The 21,121-nt window shown below is 34.1% G+C and overlaps 1 protein-coding gene across 1 annotated transcript in view; it reads right to left on the bottom strand.

Annotated features, from left to right (window-relative positions):
* The window catches only part of LOC124633766 (trace amine-associated receptor 1), a 55,845-nt gene that overhangs the window by 1,887 nt on the left and 32,837 nt on the right, over positions 1–21,121 (bottom strand). The window contains exons 2-8 of the mRNA XM_047169097.1: positions 5,762–6,191; positions 5,259–5,384; positions 4,318–4,434; positions 2,684–2,823; positions 2,228–2,399; positions 872–1,000; positions 31–156 (exon numbers count right to left, since the gene is read on the bottom strand). Coding sequence (XP_047025053.1) covers positions 31–156; positions 872–1,000; positions 2,228–2,399; positions 2,684–2,823; positions 4,318–4,434; positions 5,259–5,384; positions 5,762–5,980 — 1,029 coding nt within the window. The 5' untranslated portion in view covers positions 5,981–6,191. The remainder of the gene's footprint in view (positions 1–30; positions 157–871; positions 1,001–2,227; positions 2,400–2,683; positions 2,824–4,317; positions 4,435–5,258; positions 5,385–5,761; positions 6,192–21,121) is intronic.

Genomic DNA, 21,121 nt, shown 5'->3' with positions numbered 1-21,121 from the left:
ATAATTAAAATAAAATACGTTACAACTTACATAGTACTGTAGCAATTCATGACTAATCCTTCTAAAATGACTATTTAATAGCCAGTATAGAAATGGATTCCAAAAACTGTTGCTTAGCGCCAACCACGTGACGATGAAGTCCAGTGAAGGTGGTACCTGCATAAGAAAAAACATTTAAATAACCCATTAGGTAAAAAGAAAAACAACATTCAATAATTTAAAAACAGATAAAGCCAATGTCGAAAAATGGAACATGGAATTAAATATGGAATACAAAGATATCTGGATGGAACCTTTTTTTAGTAAATTCAATAAAATTAATCAACGAAACCCGGCTCAAAATAAAGAATGGTAATGCACGGCTGTATCATTTTCTTTCTCGTTATTATCCAAAGGCTTTCGTTATTATTCATTAGTGAAAGTAGGATTTTCAAAGGGGAAGGTTCAGTCGCTTTTTCCTTAGTTAGGAGGAATATTCATAGACACTGGTAATTGGCATGTTTAAGAGAACGGTCGCTGAGATAGTGTTAGGACGGCGTTCAACGCCTAATGTAGTGGTGAACACAGTATCAAAGACGAAGTACTACCACCGCACATATTTAGGGCTGCCAAGAACTTTGGTTTTGCATACATGACATATAATTGCGGAGATGGTGCCGTCTAAGTTTTATGATTTCTAATAAACTATTTCAACTAAGTTATCCAATATATTAATCTTTATTAGAGTAATATACATTCAAACTCAAACCTAGATATTAAAAACTGTTCCAATGTATAATACACCACATTGAATACTGAGGGCAGCTCACCAAACTGGTAACCTACTAAAAATGACATTAGCCCCCAACAATATCAAAGCAGAAATCCATACCTTGCAGCCGGTACAAGCCGCAACTACTTCCTGAATAGTGGCCGGAGTGACCATAACGATGAAACCTAATGACATCGCAGCCATAGTACGTGACGTGCTCACACTGTGTGGCCTTACTGGAGCTTGAATCTGTAGCAAAGAGAATTATATTATCAACATGTACCATACTAATGTTTGCAGCTGAATGGACGGGGTTAAGGGAGACTGTTGTAGTACAATTGATGTGGAACGTCATTACATTGCGATAGATCGTGTTGGGTTAGTGAGTATCGAAATGAAATGAAATGAAATGAAATGAAATGAAATGAAATGAAATGAAATGAAATGAAATGAAATGAAATGAAATGAAATGAAATGAAATGAAAATAAGTTAGGGCTAACGAGTCTTGCCATATTTACCAACTGAAGTCTACCTCACTGAAGGCTTCTAAAATATGTATAAAGTAAAAGTAATATTTTAATAAAATATTACTTTTAATCAATTTCTTAGTTGATAACTGGCGAAAAAATGTTGATTTATCAACTTATTTGTAAATAATCAATGTTTCTATTTTTGCATGCCTAAGTTAAGGTAGAATGTACAAGGATCGCATTTTTGTAACATCTGTATTTATATTGTACCTACATTCCGTTGCAAATAAACTATTATTCTATTCTATTCTTTATTGCCTTGATTGTAAGACAAATGTTGCATTCGCTATAATAGAATCTTCATGCGAGCGCGCCACTTAAATCAATGAAGTCGAAGAAGCGTCAGGCGTACTTAAAAAGAAAGACAATATATCAAAACTCCCGTACATTGGTAACGAAGTTTTTGAAAAAGATAGGAAAGAATGAAGCACGGGGGATAATTTTATTCCGTCTGATACAATTACATCGTGAGCGAGATTTTATTTATCATCTTGATTTATAAAAGTAACTTTATCTGTGTAACGAATGCTTATTGTATTTAATCTTATTTGTAAAGAGATGTATTGCTGATACGTTAACCAACGTACACTTGTAAATGATAAATGTACGCTACGTGACCTGTTTAGGGATATTCATATTTGATGTCATAGAAATTATTTGCTTTTGAATTTCTGCGAAGAACATTGGAAGTTAAACATTGTGACAACTGTTTACGTTATCTTGAGATTTAAAAGTTCTCTTCAATAAGAGATTTCTACTTTTGTACATTCATATGAATGAAAGTCACACAACGCACAACCTATGAAAGTCTTATTTTAACCACTTCACTGTCCACAATATAGACACAATAGTTAAACAATAGGTGTGTATCACATATGACTCATTAGATAGGGAAGTTATTAAGAATACAGGTGCTGTACCCGACTTTAAAAACATATTTCTTACCACAACTTCATGTTCGCCGTGCGAAGTCTTGGCACACGGTACAGGCACTCCGTTGGGTCTCAGAGGTTCTGGGTCGAATTTCCCTCTGGTCTTACTGACGTGGAAACCAGAGCCGTAACAGTACATCAACGCCATTGTAGTTGGGAAGTAATAAGCACAGCATGATAATATCCTAGTGGAGAAAAATAGGACATGGTGTTTTTAGTCGGTTGTAAAAGTTTAATTTAAGTAGGACTTTACAGATTATGTTCTCATGAAATGTCACATAAGACGCATTTTTTTTTATTTAATTACTAAAAATATGTCAAATGGACAAAGTTAAAATTATGAGGATTACAAACAGTAGTTTAAGTATGGTAATTCTAAAAGTTAATTATTATTTTTTTATTTATATCATCTCCTGATTCAGTCCACTTATCAGATATGGCTAAAATGTTTGAAAAAAAAAAGAATCACCTGAAAGCAACTCTGCTATGGAAGACATCGCACGCCATGAGCCCCGTTGAGTTGAAGTAGTAACCAGATCTCGGTAGCACCATGATAGCGAACAGCGAAACTGATAGTATCCAAGTTATGCTTATCACAAGAACGCAGCCCTGTGTACACAGAAACAAAAGAAGATTTTTAGAAGAAAAATTTAAACAACTATCCATCATCTTTATCATCATCAGTTGTTTTTTCGTCCCACTGCTGGGCCCAGACCTCTCGCACCGAGAAGGATTGAGCGTTATTCACCACGCTTGCTCAATGCGGGTTGGTGATTTCAGACTTTTCTCAAGATGTTCCCTTCAGCAGTAAGAGTTCATTACAAAAAAGTCAGATCATAAAACAACACGACCACGTTAGGCGAAGTCAAATATTCGTTTTCAACACGCTTGAATGAGACAATATTTTAGCAAACAGTGTACTTTAAAACGCAACTTGTATAAAATAAGAAATACAATTTAAGTTATATGTCGCACACTACTCATATGACCAGAGGACTGGCCTATTTTTCACAGCCATTTCAGTCACGTTTCTCGTCCGCTGAAAGCAGGGTAGACGAATATTCTTATACCTAAGCTTTTCCTCTTGTATCACCATGTATGTTTCATGTTTTCGTAAAATATAACCACATTTTAATAAAATATTTTGTTCAGTTAAATTTACCCGATTCAAGACACATTGACAATGAAGCTTAGTTCTCTTAGGAATTATAACAACAAGTACTTGGATATGAATTTCTATTCCAAACAAAAAATTAAGAATATAAAATGGCAAAGTTGACCTTGAATTATTCTTGTAATAACAATACAAATTGAACTGTCAGTCAACATGTTTTATACAGTCTAGTGATCCCTAGACCCTAATTTACGTCAACAAAATAAGAAATAAATAAGGCATTTGATTATAAGAACCACCTCCTTTTTGGGAAGTCGGTTTAATATACTTTAAAAAAAAAAACTACTGTCTAGAATAATGAATCAATTTATAACTTTTGTTATTTTAGTAGGTACCTATTCATTTACATTTAGTTTTAGCCCCATAACATTATTTTTAAACAGAGTTTTTAAATAAAAAGTCATGCCTATCAATATTGTTTATCTTTACATTGCCAAATCATATGGAGCATCTATAGGCATACCCAACTTTAATTCTACCTACATAAAAAACGTAGGTAGGCTTACAAGCAAATCTCCAAAGCCAGCTATATTGTTCCTTACAAAACACTTCAAGTTTTTACATAAGCCTAATAAATTATTTATACAAAACGCTTTCGAAGCAGGAAAGAGTTAATTTTAAACACGTACTTGACTACCCTTTGCAGCTAAGTACATAAGTTTTGTCCCGATACTTAAGACAACTTCCTAAGCCGCTCAAACAGAGATTTCTTAAGAAAGATTGTGTGAGATTATTGTGTCCACGACTCTCGAAAGGAAAGTTGCAAAATAACTCAGTAATTTAAACTACCCTGTACTAGGTTGACCACAAAATACCGACAAGCAACTAAATAAAATCTAGCTAACAATATAACTTGACTAAAAAACAAAAATGGATAGCACCACGACTATTTTGACAAATAAACAATTTTATAACGAAAGCCCACTCACTTTTTTACTCGAATGTTTGTGATAGGTGTCCGGGTGCAACAAATACAAATATCTGTCGATAGCCATGCAGACCAATATAACCGCACTTTGTTGACTCACTGCACCGCGCAGGAGAGCCTGAAATAAACAACATTGTTTTAATACCTACAAATAGAATTAAGAAACAAGTCACGTTATAAACGAGGAACCATGGACGTCTAAACCTCGATCTGCGAAACAAAAGGGCCACTTCGTAAAAGGAATAAATAACAAGTCAGCAAGCGTCTAGCAACTTACAAAGCTTAAACTTCATTTTTACTTTGTGCTTGGTCACTATAAACCATTAGCTGATGCCGCATTATGTGCTTTCATAGAAGTTTTAGCAATTTTATTGTTCGCGGATCGCCGCTTCTTCGGAACGTCAACAATTACCCCTTTACAAACTTTGTATTGTAAGCATAAAGGGTCTTCAGATCGATCTCTTTAGTAAACGTCTTGCTTCATACTTTTGTGTTGCTTCTATATTTTTTAGAGCTTCTAATTTAAGCTTTCAAAACTTCGTCAGCTTTCATTTATTTCATCACAAGCAGTATTAAATCATGTATCCCTGACACCCGATTACCATTTAACTTTGTTTAGCGTAATGCAAAGTTTTTTTCTTCGAAGGAACTTTACTCATTTTCTCTTCATCTCTTGTTTAAACAAAGTTTCGCAAGGACCTCGTAACTCCGCCTAGCTCTAACTAAATTAAGAAACTCTTGCAAAATTTTGATGGCAAACTAATTTTAGTGTACTCATTTCGTTTATGCTTATTAGGTACATTGCAAATCTTTTGAAACAACATTTTGCTCACCATACAGTTATTAAGAGGAGTATATTATAAGTTAAATCTAAAATGAAATTGAAAGGAAAGCAGGTGAGTAGAGAACAAGGAAACCGATTCCATTGGCTAAGTAACTCACCTGTATTTGACAGAATATCTCTCCGTATGGCCAGCACTTGTACAAAGCCGGCAGGAGAGCCACTGGGGCTATCAAGATTCCCGTGAATAAATCGTTCAATGCGAGCGAGGTCAGTAAGTATCTGGGCTGTAAAATATGGCACCACATAAATTATTTTCGTTGAGAACTATCATTGTGAATTAATGACCAAGAAAGATGTCTTATGATGCCAAATAACTTAGGTAGAACCTAGTAATATTCCACCATTATTCAGAAGCTTAACATTGTTATTATCTGAAAGGCAATTATTTAGACACAATCGCGATTTTATTATAATTGGCGGTTCGAAAATCAAGAAGTCACTCCAATGAAAATTATGACAGCAAATTATATTCAAAAGCGTAATTTATTATCTTTGTGCAATAGCTACATATTGATAGAATTCTATAACGACCACTTATTATTCAAATATTTTATTAAGTGTAAAAAAGAAGCATGAGCTCTAAAAATATACAAATACATACCTGGTTATCAATATACTTGATATACCTCCTGTTATTCAAAACGCAGATCAGAACCAAGTTCCCAAAAACAATTGACATAGAAAGTGCGAATATGAAGAATGCTTTTAAAATGTCAGCTGGTGCTGGGAACGTGGAAGGCCAGCCCTTGCCATTCAGCCAACACGAGCTGTTGGACAAAGAGGGCGCTACGAGTAGTGCGCCCTTGGTCGAGTCAAACATAGTCGGCGCCTTAAGGCAGCGCACTCTTCTCTTAAATAAGGCATTTAGATCATATGATGTGCACTGTCTTCAGACTTTCTTGGCTTTTTGTTAACGCAAGTACTGTTTCTTCCTATCTTGGGGATACGGGCTTGAGGTGCGACACCATCATAAGAGTGTAGCTTTGTGTTTCTTTATCTCTTTCAGTTCGATATCTTTCTTCATAATTTATCTGAAACAATGACAAAAAAACAAATTTAGTTACATTTCTAAATATTTTAAACTAGAAGGAATGTACTGGTTTAGCCGGTTACTAAATAATTTCTTTGAAGCTATTTAGATCCCGAGATATTCAAATTCAATTATGTTTTGAGACTCAAGATATAGTTAAAATTACATTGTGATTTTTCAGATGTGTTGATATAAGACCGTACGCGGAAAAAAAGAAAAGGCTATTTTCCCGTCAGAATCAAATACTGTTCGAAGTAATTTGTGAAGCACCCGAGGGACTGAGTCCCCCAGTTTCACGCGACTTTAAAACATTTTATGGTAGAAGAATTCTTCATACTTTTGAGAGAGGAAAAATAAAAGATCATACGTGGAGCGTGCGTGACAAGACAAGGAATCTTTTCCTTGAGATAAAAATATATATTTTTCTAATAGAAACTTTTCCTAAGATTGGTGGCGAGTAGTCTGTCAATTTCCTAAAGGAAATAGTGTCTTGTGTTAAGGGAAGAGGACCTTTTAACGTTTTGCTTAGGTTTTCTTGCATGTTAATTGTTGTGTAGAATATATTTATTGGCTTTATTAGTCAAATAAATAAAATAAATTAAAAAATTATAAATTAAATTTTGCACAAAATTGACCAATTTGAATAGTACCTTGTCATTTGCCTCTATCGATTCTTCTTCTTTTTTTTTATTATTATTTTTGTTATGCATAGTTTGGTTTAGTTTAATTTAAGTTATTTTTAATTTGAACGTTGTGCGCACCTGTAATTAACATATTTACGCAGGACTTATTACAATTATAAACTTATATATGTGAAAGTATTTGTAAATAAGTTGTTGGTGTGCCTAAATAAATAAATAAATAAATAAGTATAAAAAAACATAAAGTTATGAAAAGAAAGTTGAAACAACGTGAATATCATTTCATTTTTTATTATTAAAATATTCATTTTTTTTTTCTATTTACTTAATTTTTTTGTGTTCCGTGATCTGTGAAACTTTTTACTAACTTGACTCTACACACCCTACACCAATAAGGGAAAAGGAGTCCCGAAGCGAAATTTTACTAGCGCCCATAAATTTGTTTTTGTTCAAGAGACGAGATATATTAGGAAGTTAATGCTAAGTAGATTGATCCATCTGATAGAGAAGTGGGACGGGCCTATAAAATAGTGAGTACTCCTTTTTGTATCTACAACACATTGGCTTGTGAGAAACTATTTATACCGACCTTTTTATAGAATGAAGGGATCCTCTTGAATGGAATATATATAGGAAAGTGTGTTTATTTATAAGGAAAAAGGTTATATGTAATGAAATAATGTCTGACAGTTTTTGCGTTGCTGTTTGGTGATTAATAAAATGTCTTGACCAGGCATACACAAAGATAGAATTCTTATAACATTGTTACAATGAAAAATCGACAATAAACGAAATATGATAAAAAAGTAGGTATTTCTAAAATACATTTCCCTGTAGAATAATATGATATTACTATCCTTTTTAAAGCCGTCGAAGTCCTATAGTCACAAGCTACATCTGCCCATCCTAGTACAAAAAAAAAACAAAAATATACATATAAATACATAGGTAGTTTTAAGTTCAAATTGAAATCTTAGTGGAGGAACTTTATTAGCCTCACTCAAGAGCTCGGACTGTAAATACCAGGACTTGACTTCTAGTGCCAAACAACGCAAACACAATAAAAAACCTTCATTACGACGACTTGAAAGGTCATTGGGACCCTGATGTTTTCACATAAAAAGCGCTAAGGTATGAAAACTGGACCTTGCTTTGGATGTGGTTTCTTTTAAGAATTAGGGTTCAAAGTGTAACAGATTACTTAAATGTAAATTAGCTCTTTAAAAAAAGAAAAATATGTATCATCAAAATTGTATAAATTATAAACATGGTTTGAAATAATTTACGTTCATTTTATTTTCACACGAAATAGCATTGTGAATTTTAATGCTACGTAGCTCTAAAGACAATAAACCCTTCAATTCAAATTAAATAATGAACACAAAAGTAGTAAGGACCTAATTTATTTATTTTCATATTATTAAATATCTTGCTGAAAATAGATATCACTTCGAAACGTGGTCACAATATCAATTCCTAGGTATTACTATTCCTTTGGCTAAGCTCATGATCAAAGAAAATTTTGGCCGTATTGAGACTATACATTATGTGTCAGTAGACCGAACTCTTATCGATTTTGAATATAAGGTCCCCATTATTAGTACGTATTTCATTTTGCTCATTAACGCAAATTACTAGACGCTTTTTGTTTGAAGGACCAGCCCGAATGCGGCAAAGTGCCCCGGTTTTAATTATTGAAATTAAAGCAGTCCTATCAGGTTTGACTAGACCTTACTTACGTAATATGTGTTTGGGAACTCGACCGTTGAGAAGATTTATTCAGCATTATGAGGTTTGTGGCCTTAATAGTACTTAGTAGTTTTCGTAGTACAGTAATACTTAACTACAGTGTACAAGCCAAAATATTATAAATATCTTAAAATCGATTTGATTGAAATAGTTTTTTATGAATTCGAAAAAGGAATATCGCCAAAAATTTAAACAGCCATTGTTAAAAAAGAACAGTTCCACATTTAAAATTAATTTCCAGCCACCAATAAATCTGCGACAAACAATAAAAAGTGCCACGAAATAAGTTCCATTATATTGTTGCGATAATATCCTCCTTTCGGCCAAACTTAATGCCGCACTTGGCGACAACGTGTCTGGCCTCCGCACTATGGGAAAATCGCGTATGTTTCGTCTCAAAACTCCGTATCTCAGTTATTTCAAAACTAAATGATCTGTAATTTTGCACACATATACTTGAAAGTACAAGGTTTAATAAAAAAAAATAATAATTTAAAAAAATATGTTTATTAATTTATTTAAAAAATAAAACTTAAAAAAATACATGCATTTATAAGAAAAAAAATATTTTTTTTGTAATTTACTTACATTAAATATAATTAAATATCATTGTATAACGAGAAAACAATAATATACAAAATTCAACAAGCTCCTACAGATTTTTGTTGACAGCAAGAAGGGACTTGGCTTCATCGAAAAGTTCTTTCGATATTGTTTCTGAGGTATTTCTCAAACTTGATATATATGGATCAGAAGTGTATAATAAGGTATGGAAAACGTCTGTATTGGTAGCCGCTCTTGAACACTTTCTAGAATGATGAAGTCTAAACTTTTTGTAATCCTTGTTGCGGGATTCTTGAGCGTCTTCGGACAATTGTCCGATAGGTAAAATAGCATAGTACTCAATGATTTTTTCTCCGTGAATAAGTATTTTATGTACGGAGGAAGGCATATAATACCAATTATAAATATTTACGTACAGTTGGGCGGTACTATATGCGTATTCACCGAACTTTTTTGAATCAATAGCCATTCCAGATGACATAGTTTGTAGTATAATGTACATTCGTTTTATAAGTTCTACGTCTACACCTGTAATGTCTGCAGAGCAAGAGTAATTCTGAAAAAATCTCCGAGCTGTGTTTCCATCATTACTATTTCCAGTGCCTTGTCGAGGTTTATCGATATGCAGTCCCATTTCCTCCCTAAACCGCTTTTGTACCAGTTTTTTCTTTTCGTCTTTGTTTTTTTTATTTTCTGGTGTAGTGGCTGACCACTTTTGGAAAGACAAGTTATAGGAAATGTGTAAAATCATCTCCATGCTTCTAATCCAAGCGTGTAGTGTTGACAGTCCATATTGAAATGAACTTTCATTCACATCTCGTGTCCTAACTGCCTCTAAGTTATTCATTTGCCGAGGAGTAGCACCACAAATTGTACAAGAAGCGCTTGAAGGAGTTTCAGTTAAAACTTGTGCTACTTTACCATCAATCATGGTTAAAAATAGGTCATGAGTAATTTCAATTACTTCACCATTCTTATTTATCATGGAAGGGGACAGGATTTTAATTTGATTTTTGATATCAGCCACAACAGACGCGGTTTTTTCAGGAGTTTCTTTGGCAAATTCTATTAATATAGGTCGGCAATATCTTACGGATGAGCAAGCTTCATTTTTCCAAATAACGATATTAGTTGTCACATCTATGAGTTTAATGGGTACAAGTGAAGCAATAAAAAGGTTCGCATCTGATATGAAATCGCTTTCTTCGGGCAAAACTTGCTTGTATTCACTTTGCCCTGATGACCCGTCACAACCCCATTTGCAGAATAGTTTCAACTGTCTTAAACCGTTTTTGTAAACTGAACCAATTAGTAATATACGAGCTACAGTATGATCCAATAAGTCCTGCAGATTGACTTTTGCACTTATGTTAGTAATGGTTATGCTCGAATCTGGTGGGTAACACATCTTCTTCGCTTCGGCTAAAGTTGGATAAGAAGGAAACACTGAGCAGTTTTTGTCCGCCAAACAAATTCGAAGTTTCCCATACTGTTCTTTGTTAAGGTCTAAGTCAATAAATGTCCGTAGTGCTTCTTCCTTTGTAAAAGGTGTAACGTCTTCAGGGTTCTCAGTTATGAATTTAAGAAACTTTTTCTTATCATTTTTTGGCGCAGTTCGTATAATATTAACAATTGTGGCCTCCTCCGTCTCACCCATAGACCGCAACTCCTGAGTATATGCATTGAGCACACACTCCAATCCGTATTCTTGTATTAATTGCATGTTTTTTCGTTTCTTTGTTTTTTCTGAAGATGCTTCGTATGGTTTCGATGGTCTGCCACCTGCACTGCTTCCAGATGTATTAGGGTCATTAACTGTGACTCGACACTCCAGTGGAACACGAAATTCACCATTTAACCAGTCGAAGTTCTTACTTTCAAAGCGTTCTCTTTTCCGGGATGCATTTCTCCAGCGTTCGTTACATTTAGACACCAAGTTTCTTTGAATGTAGGAGATCACAGTAGCCATATCGTCTGGTGACAAATTGAAATTTTCATGCAAGTAGTCTTCTATATTATTCCCATTTATCAACAAATTGCACAACTCTCGTTTACTACAAACAAATTCACCCATTATTTAAAATCAGATAACTTCTGTGAATATTTGAAAATAGGTTTGAACTGCTTTTTAAAAGCAACTGAATTTCTGACGAACAACTGTGGATGTTTCAGGGTTCGCCTTTCTTTTATAGGCCAATAAAATAGTGCTATGTGCAAAAAGATAAGAAACTAATATTTGCATTCTTCCCATAACCTGTTTTTAACTTGACCCTAATAGATAAAGTGACCATATTTTATCATATAAGGTGGTCAAAACTATATCAAAACCACAAATAACTATTAATAATACTCATCACTGTAATGACCATTTTATCAATTTGACACAATAGATAACAGATGATTATGTGAGAAGTAAAATCATATTGGAAAAAAATATTTTTTTTATCTCGCGATATGTTTTGGCACCGTGTCAGAAAAGGCGCAAGTATGCGCAACTTTTTTTTTTCTCCTTGTGTAAACTAATGTATAAAGATCGTAATACAACAAATATCTCGACATCGGCAAACAGCGGCAACCGGGTAAGTCTCATTAAAAAAAAAAGTAACCCGAAAATTATACCATCTTAAACTACATTGGTTAATTTTTATTTATTTATTTATTATACATAATATTATTTAAGAAACGTTATGAGGAGATTATAAGCATTTCAAAAATGTATAATACTTATACATTTATATCAAAAACTTTCGAGTAATGTGGCGTTGAATTGTAGTAATGTATTGTGCTAAAATCACATCATTGAACATGGGTTAGCTTTGATGCCTTTTTTTATACATTTAGGTTAGCAAAAAATAATTTAAAAAATATAGAAAAGAAAGCTCATTTATAAGACTAAATTAATTAATTAGTTTTACTCCATAACAATGACTTTCAGGTGAAACGGTTTTGAGACGGCCTTGTATGGGGCTTTCCCATAGTGCTCCGTGGTGACCTTTGTTTTGGTTTTCATATTTTTATTGGGAACGCGGCTTGAATAAAAAACTGTACACTTTTTTATTAGTTCTTTTACTGTCTTGGTGTACGTGTGATGATTTTTAAGGGTCGTATTAATTTAGATGAGGTTTTAAGTCAGAGTGAAATCTGATTTTGTGACACAAAAAATAACTGAATTTAGGTATACTGTGTATAATGGGGCAGTCATCGATATTCTCTATTTAGGACGCCTTATTCAATGCCTTTCGACGTATTTTAAAACACTAAACAATTATTTACCATCGAATATTGCTTGGCGCTATTGTAAGTTCAGTTCCCCTTTTTCACACTTTTTCAAAAAATGAAAATGAAACAATTACATAAAACTTTTTTAATAAATCTATTTAATTTTACTATAGTTCAACATGCTGTCCATAAAGAGGCTTTTATTTTACGAACTACTTTTAAAACCTACACTCATTCATGCGTAATTTCGAGCTTAAATTCCATCGTATGCGGTTATCCAATGGTCGGTCGGTCTTTGCACAATCTTTCGCTGACACAGTTACTTTATGCAGCCATTTTAACAAACCCAAATTATGATAAACCTTTTTGAATTAATCATTTTAAAGTTCACTTATTTTCTAAACTATTTAAAACACTAAAATTCTGTTGTTTTTATTAACTATTTATTTAATTCCCGGTTTGCACAGAAATGTTTCAACAATTTCTAGATTTTGCTTTAGCTTACAGACAGGCATTGAAAATAATTAATGAAAGAAAAAAGATTCACAATAAAGAAAACAACCTACCTAGTAAATAATCCTTAAATTGCTTTCTTTTCAAAAAGTTCCAACACACTACAACCCAGAACCTAACTGAATAAAAAACTGGCCACAAATGCCTTTAAAAATAAAAACCGTACCTTCACGACACACTTTCTACGTCACACTAGTGAAGCACCTTCGGTTAACACTTAGAGCTAAATGTCGCAAAGCGTCGCCGAGGGTAATTAGCGTTCCTATTGCTTCAGGGTAAATTAATTTAGGGATTACTGCGGTAGCTGACCTAACACAATACCGTGGAATGAAACGTTTTATATGTGAATACGACGGTCGTTAGAGACACGGTTTGGCTGTATGACGCATTCAATGTAAGGTTACGGATGTCACTAAGTAAGAACCTCGTGTTCTAAAGAAACTGTTGTAAAGTCAAAAATTATGGTCTGCTGCTGCTAGTTTGTAGCTGTTGTAGCCGTTAGAAATTGCTGTTATGACGAACTATACACGTACACCACCAAACTTAGTATGAATTTAAAATTGTAGAATACGAAAGTATTGAACCAATTCCAATTAAAAGTACGTAGATAGAGCCTGAGAAAGGATCATATAAGTTACTTTTCTACCATTTGCGGGAAACAACCAGTAAACCAAAAGTCCTAATCGTGACATCAAAGAAAAGGCCAAATCATCATCCTCCGAGCCTTTTCCCAACTATGTTGGGGTCGGCTTCCAGTCTAACCGGATTTAGCTGAGTACTAGTGCTTTACAAGAAGCGACTGCCTATCTGACCTCCTCAACCCAGTTACCCGGGCAACTCAATACCCCTTGGTTAGACTGGTGTCAGACTTACTGGCTTCTGACTACCCGTAACGACTGTCAAGGATGTTCAATGACAGCCGGGACCTACAGTTTAACGTGCCATCCGAAACACAGTCATTGGTGTCTAAGATATACCTACTTAGAAAGTACATACACACTTAGAAAAGTTGCATTGGTACTTGCCTGACCTGGAATCGAATCCGCGCCCTCATACTTGAGAGGTGGTTCTTTACCCACTAGGCCACCACGATTTCATTACTATACTTTACCAAATATACTTGTCATTTAACAGAATAAAGTCACAGTTTATAGCAACTATAGTTCGGCCATTCAGAGAATGCGTTCCTGACACGTCGCGATTGAACTGACGACGTAACTACATTCATTGATTATTGATATAATAATGTTGTTTTAATGCTCCTCAATTGTTAAAACGGTAAACAACCAGCAAAAATATTTTTATCGTAACTGCAACGCCATTGCAAAGTTACGTCGTCAGTTCAATCGCGACGTGTCAGGAACGCATTCTCTGAATGGCCGAACTAGGCATCCACAATGATAACGTGCTCGAGATGCTTGCTTCCTCGCTAGGCGAGTTGAGAACAAATTCACGTTACTTTCAAGTCTCCTAAGACCACTCCTAAGTGCTTACCTAGTGTGGATGAAGTTTATTCGTCTAGCTGTAGACAGTTCTACTAGAAGTTCAAGACAAATCTTATCAGGATTCTTCCCATTGACAATAACTATACAACGTAACATAGAATTGTAGGAAAGATTGGATCTAACAATTGCATTATATCTCATGTTATTAAATAGTTTTCCCAATAACGGTCGTTGTTTATAAAGTTGATGCAATTTATCTAGAAAACTGTCAATTTGTCATAATATTTTACGTTGGACTACGCTCAAATCTCATAAAAGCTATTGGGTTTGCCGCTGGGGACCTATAAATCTTTGGATTTTTGTGAAGCTGGAATCTTAAGCTATGTAATCTAGAGCTGTGATACGGAGCGTGAAGTCGCTAATATTTTTACGTTTGATGATAATTTACTGAATCATGAGCATGAATTTAGAGAAAAGTATTCAGCAAAAATCTAATCAGATGTAAATGATATTGAAGATAAGGCGTGAAATAATTTTGGTAAATAAAGGGGGGATAAATAAATAATCTATTGGTTTTAAAAAAAATAAGGACAAGCATCGGTTCCACGAAAAAACCTAATTCACTTATGACCTTTAGAACTACAATATTACGAAACGCAATCCATAGTGTGGATTATGGACTAGATAAGCGTATTCATATGAATCTACCCAATGAGGGTTTTCGATACTTTTTCTGCCGCCAGGCGGCGCTTCGTATGCGTCAGGTCCAAACAGCTGTCAAATAGTATGGAATTGTAGGGTCCGAACTTATTGTTTATTGAAATTCTGTTATATTGGAAGTGTTATTGATTTTATTATGGACTACGGTCAGAATAAGGTTTCCGAACTAAAAATTGAGCTAAGAGATAGGGTGCAAAAGTCACTGGTACTAAGGAAAAGCTTGTTGAAAAATTTGTTAACACAATATGATTTAGTTTTTTTTATTTACTCAACCTCAATAGTAAAACAATAATGCAGTGCTTTAATTATAAAATAAAAAAAAAACACTAAAATCGTTCACTATTCATAGTAAAGATAAGCACTTTGACAGTTACCTGGACCTGACGACTCGGTGCTGCCACCTCGTGGACGCCATTTTAAAAAACCCTCATTAGCGAGAGTTTAAAACAAAACTGATATTTAGCTACATAATGATGATAGTCCCAAATACATTGACCACAATTATTTGTGGTTTCAAAATAGCATAATAGGTATTGAACGTTTATCCGAATCAGACCACATTGATTTCCGGACAAATAGTGATTTATTTAACGTTTTTGGTAGCAATTAGCTCATATAAAATTAGCTCATATAAAATTAGCTCATATAAAATTAGCTCATATAAAATAAGCTCATATAAAATTAGCTCATATAAAATTAGCTCATATAAAATTGGGACTTGTCACTTTCAAACTGCTATGAATAAATTAACTTGAAAAAAAAATTGAAGGATGGTAAATGGCGCTGAAATAGATTACAGCATAGGTACACCGAAATCTCCCCTTGGCCACTACATCACTCAGGCAGGAAACATTCGCTTTTCCCCTCAAAGTATCGACAAGAATCCGTGAGGCATACACATTTATATTGTTTACATCACATTAAAAGTTATTACACATTCATTGTCAACTCCGGGGCGTTGCTGCAGTACCCATAAACAAAATCATCTACATATAACATTAAACGATAGTACTAGTTGTTGGGTAAACAAAATGGTCCTCACTTAAACCTTACTATATTTTTAAAACTGCCACAAGAGACACGATGTTAACGATTACGGACTTCAAAGATGTATAGCCAACGCCTGAGGGACATAAATATAAAATAAACCAAGCCATATATTTTCATGCTTGCTTAAAAACATTGGAATATTATTTCGTGAAAAAGAGTACATTTTTGGAAGCGTTACACTTTGAGTTTCTATAAGAAAAATACTGCGAGAATAGATACGACCATCGATCAAAGTGAGGTAATTACCGATCTGACGGTCAATTTTATGAGCGACCATACTCCACAGAAACTACCTAACTACATTGAACATTCCCCTCTTTTTCACGGAATTCATGTGTTCAGTTTTATATGATTTCATATCAAATTGTTTATTTGTGTTTGGAATGATATATTGTGTGGATTAGACCAACTATGTGTAGTACCTATTTGCAATGTAAATATAGGCTTTGCTTGTATCTATGTGAGATAACATTTTCAAATTATTACACTGCATCCGCAGCCAACAGGATTTTAAATGAAAAATAACTTGCTTTACATAACTTGTATAAACTTAAATAATAATAGATTTTCTTTCCTCAGCTTAACACCATGAGAAAAGTTATTAGACCGACATTTAGACTTTATATCTACTCCGGCAGACTGCCAAGGCGATAAAGTAGAATCACCATTTGATATTGTAAAGGGCAATGCACACTTTTTCGCTGCACCACAATGGGAATGCGTAATCACCTACTATATCACATTATGGTTTAAGCTTGGCAAGAAGGTTACCAAAACTTTCATGCCAAACAGTTTGCTACAATGTGACTTTAACAACAATAGACAAACTTATGGTGCGATCTGAACTGTGACCTTTCGATATAGAAATTGTATAATAAACACGAAAAAGCTTTTACCATTGCTACCGTTTTAGGTTTTCAAACCTTATGTTTCCGTACCTTTTCGATTGGACAGAAGCCAAATCTCGCGAAATATAAAAACAGGAATTGGCCAATAAAAATAATTGTATTTGTGTAAAAAACTCTGGCGATATCACGCAACGCTAGCGTGTCATCGCCGCGTGTCGACGAATTTCGTGGGGAGTCGAGCGATTCTGTAGCGAGCATGTGTGCATTACGCTTAATAACGTAGTGTCGTGGCGTGAAACCAAATAATATTTTCGCGAAATGCGTTATTTGCAAAGGCGCAATCGTAAAATCCGTCTTTTATGCTTCGTCGCTCACACGACTTCATGCCATGATAGCTTCTAGAATTTCTCCGAATAAATCCAGTCAGCCAGTTCTTTGCAATCTTATTAAGTTGGCTTGTTCTGTTTGTTACTTAAAATTACTGCAATGTCAGTAGAATTTTATGTGTTTAAAATGGTTGGACTTAACTGAATGTCTCTCGCCGTACACGATGGTTTATGACATTTTTGAAATACAGAAGAAAGTTACCCACATAACATATTATAACTTTAGCTCAAAATAAAATATGAGTCTGATAAAATTGATTCACAGATTAATTGATTACTTGTCCATGTATTATGCTCTCAGTAAAACTGCTCTCTATGAGTGTAGCTGGATTATTTATATTAGTTGAATACTGACTATGAATACAACGAGAACAAAAATTAAGCAATCGAAAATAGTTTATCAGAATTGTAGTGAAACAGTTTGTAACACAATCAAATTATCTAAAACCGACCCTAAAAATATGAAAAGCGACCAATTTTAAATTGTAAAGAAAAACATTTGACAAATAATTATGGGGTCTCTTGTATGAGTCAATTGGCCGCCGCCCCGGAAACGGTAACAAATGCCGACTTGGCTACGCGAAAGGCCGCACCGCCCACAGAGAGACTTATAAGTACTAAGCCCACGATTCATTTAACAATTTTTCCCACTCTACTGGCTACTTGCTTTATTTCTGTAATCATATTTTCTATCTTCATTTTTCTGTGTCTAAAATTATGTTTTCCAATTTTCATTGTTGTTTTCCTTGTTAGTGATATGTTTTATTTTTGGACTAATTTCTGGAAATCATTTGACATTCAACCTTAGGCAGATATAGATGTATCAATTGCAAACCTATGTACCTATATTATGATTCCAGATTTATCAAAACCTGACAAAAGGCTTTGAATATTATTTTCGATGACAACTATCACAGTGTAAGAAATTAAAACTTGCAATTTACCAGTCCCTTTGGGTGCCTGTAATTCTCTCAGGCTTTTGTAGGTAATACAAAATTTAAGTTATTTAACAAAATAAAAGAGAAAACACTAGTGTAGAACAAAATGCTTGATCGCCAACACTTCCCCGTCTAACTGAGCTGTTATCGTCAAACTATCGCCATTACTGTGACATTATGGCGTTAAAGATATTGACAACCGTTAACTGCCATAAATCTTAACTTCTTTACTGGTTTCCTAGACTACGGAGGTAAACAACCCGTTGATAACATTAAGTTTACTGTTTGGTAATTTCATTTATTTTATTTCAGTTCTCGCTTGAGTATAGGTACCAGTATTTTTTCCCTGTAAATCATAATTGTATATATACGTAACATGCAAAGTAGACGTATCCAAAGGGTCTCGCATATCAACCATTATAATTATCAAAATCACAATTATTTATTGAAACTAGGCCAAATAAATGATCACTTTTTCACGGCACAATTACAAAAACCTTTCACTACTTGCTAGTGTCATGGCTGGAAAGAAGAAGTGGTGATGAACAAACTTCCCAGCAACAAGCTATCCATCGATTAAACACTGGGAGTGAACATCACCTGTATCCGAGCAATGAAATGTAAAATTCATTTAAGTTTAACTACCGTTGCATAACTTAATATAAATTGCTTACTTGCCGATCCCTCATTAATAAATCATCATGTCCGTAGCTTGCATAAAGTTCTCCGGATATTTTTGCAAAGAATTTATTCGTCCGTTCGAGGACTATGTCTGAATAATGTAGTTAATGCGATGCTATAATATCTCGCCTTGGTCCCTCAAGACAGAAGTTCCTGCCTACCTATAAACGCGTATCTTGCCAGTTTTATGACTCATGCTTTAGATTTAAACCTATTTCCATCAAACTGTTGGAATCTGATTGCAAACTCTTTTTACTAGCTCAAATTGAACTGCAAAACAGGACCATGGTTGATAGCAATAACAATAACTATCATACATTAATTACACCAAAGTTTTTAATTCAACTACCCATAATTAATAAGTTCCATAACACTAAATAACAACCATTGGCGCTAACGGAAGATAAAAACAACAAATTCAAGTAAGTGTCCCTAAAAATAAACGTACAAAACAGGTCAGGGATATGTCGTCCCATTTGGCTACGATGTGAACTTGGCTGGACGGCCAAGACTAGAGCGAAACCAAGTCTATGCTACTCGTGTATGTACGAAAATTATTCTCCCAGTTTCTTTGTGCTTGCCACGAGAGACTGGTATTATTACGACAACTGTACCACGTTTACTGATTAAAAACCTTCTGTGGATTTAGTAATGAAAAGGGTAAACAGAATTTTGTTTTAATAAAAGACGAAAAGTTTTACAATTGACATTGTTTTGTAGTTAAAAAAAAAAATCTGTATTAAGCACGAGATGTCGAGAGTAAGTACATTTATTCTACAAAATGAGCACTTGTAGTTGCTTAAATCGGAAAATTTTGCATTTTTGAAGAAAGAATATTTAATATGAAATAGTAGGAAACTCATTATTTCATTTTCAGAATCCTGGAAACAATCCCATCTGAAGACCGTGCTGTTGTTACTTTGAGTATTTGCATTTTGTAGTATTAAAAATGGATTATTATAAAATGAAATATATTCGAGTACAGTAAAAATGCTTATTTGAAATAAGCATTTTTACTGTACTCGTACATGTAATTTATATTTATTCAGGCTATTTGGAATGTTTGTCTTGCAGTTTTAAAATTAATATTCCTTTTATAGATATTATTTTGTTCTTCTCTACTCTAGTTATTAAACTTCCTTTTAGCGATTTACCCAGCCTTTTGCGGTACTTTGGAATGCCAATAAATCATCGGAATATCAATAAACCCGTTGACAAATGCCCTTTACTGCCTCCCACTACAGATCGTTAGCCGAAAATGGATCAGCTATTGGAAAATAACAAACACATAAAGTTATTTTCACACATAATACCTATATTATTAGTAAGAAACTATCGTATTTAAGTTCATATACTTAACTTAATCTAAAAAATATTTGGTTTTGAGAAAACTTATAATCGGTATATCGGAATAAACTGCATTACAAGGAGAGTGTGTTTAGCAATAGACCAAGAAAACATGAGACGACCTCTGATACAACAAAAATCTTATACGAAATATCCTTTCAACCGGTAACGATGCCCCAACCATTATGTTTCCAATAAATTTGTTGGGAGCACAATCAAATCACAAGCAAGATTGCACAAAATAACGACCACAATAATCATTATAATGGCTAGTTTTCCTGCAGTCCCCATTCTATCCCCTTGTCCTGCTATGTACCATTACACGGCAATAAAGGAAGAACTTTAGAAGTAAGCGCGAAACTTGGTCAGCTTATTTTCGAGAATTAGCTACAGAAACAGGTTCGCCCTCAAACGGCAAGTTGTCGGGACGAAAACAACATTTGACACGGTCTGGTTAGCCCGTGTGAAAGGAAAACCTCTCATTTTTACGATCAGTTGTTCAAAATAGTTTCTATTCTTAGACTTCGTTATGCCAATACTGAAATTATTGGGTCTTACTGAAGTGGAATTGAGCTTTGTTTTTAGTTTATTTATGTTAAGATATTTAAGCATTTTAGTAAATACCACAGATATACTTTCTATACATTAAATATAACTGTTACTATATTCTACGTATTTTGTGAAACATTTTTTGGACTGACAAGATGGGTACTACTCAATTTTACGTACATCACTCCGTTTACTTATTCAGCATCGTCCCAAGGGATATGTATCTTAGTTTCTTCAGTCACTTAAAGTAATGCCTACGTTTCAATGTACGCTTGTACCTT

Source organism: Helicoverpa zea, chromosome 10, assembly GCF_022581195.2.
Source record: "Helicoverpa zea isolate HzStark_Cry1AcR chromosome 10, ilHelZeax1.1, whole genome shotgun sequence".
NCBI classification, from domain to species: domain Eukaryota; kingdom Metazoa; phylum Arthropoda; class Insecta; order Lepidoptera; family Noctuidae; genus Helicoverpa; species Helicoverpa zea.
This window is presented reverse-complemented; position numbering and strand designations above follow the sequence as displayed.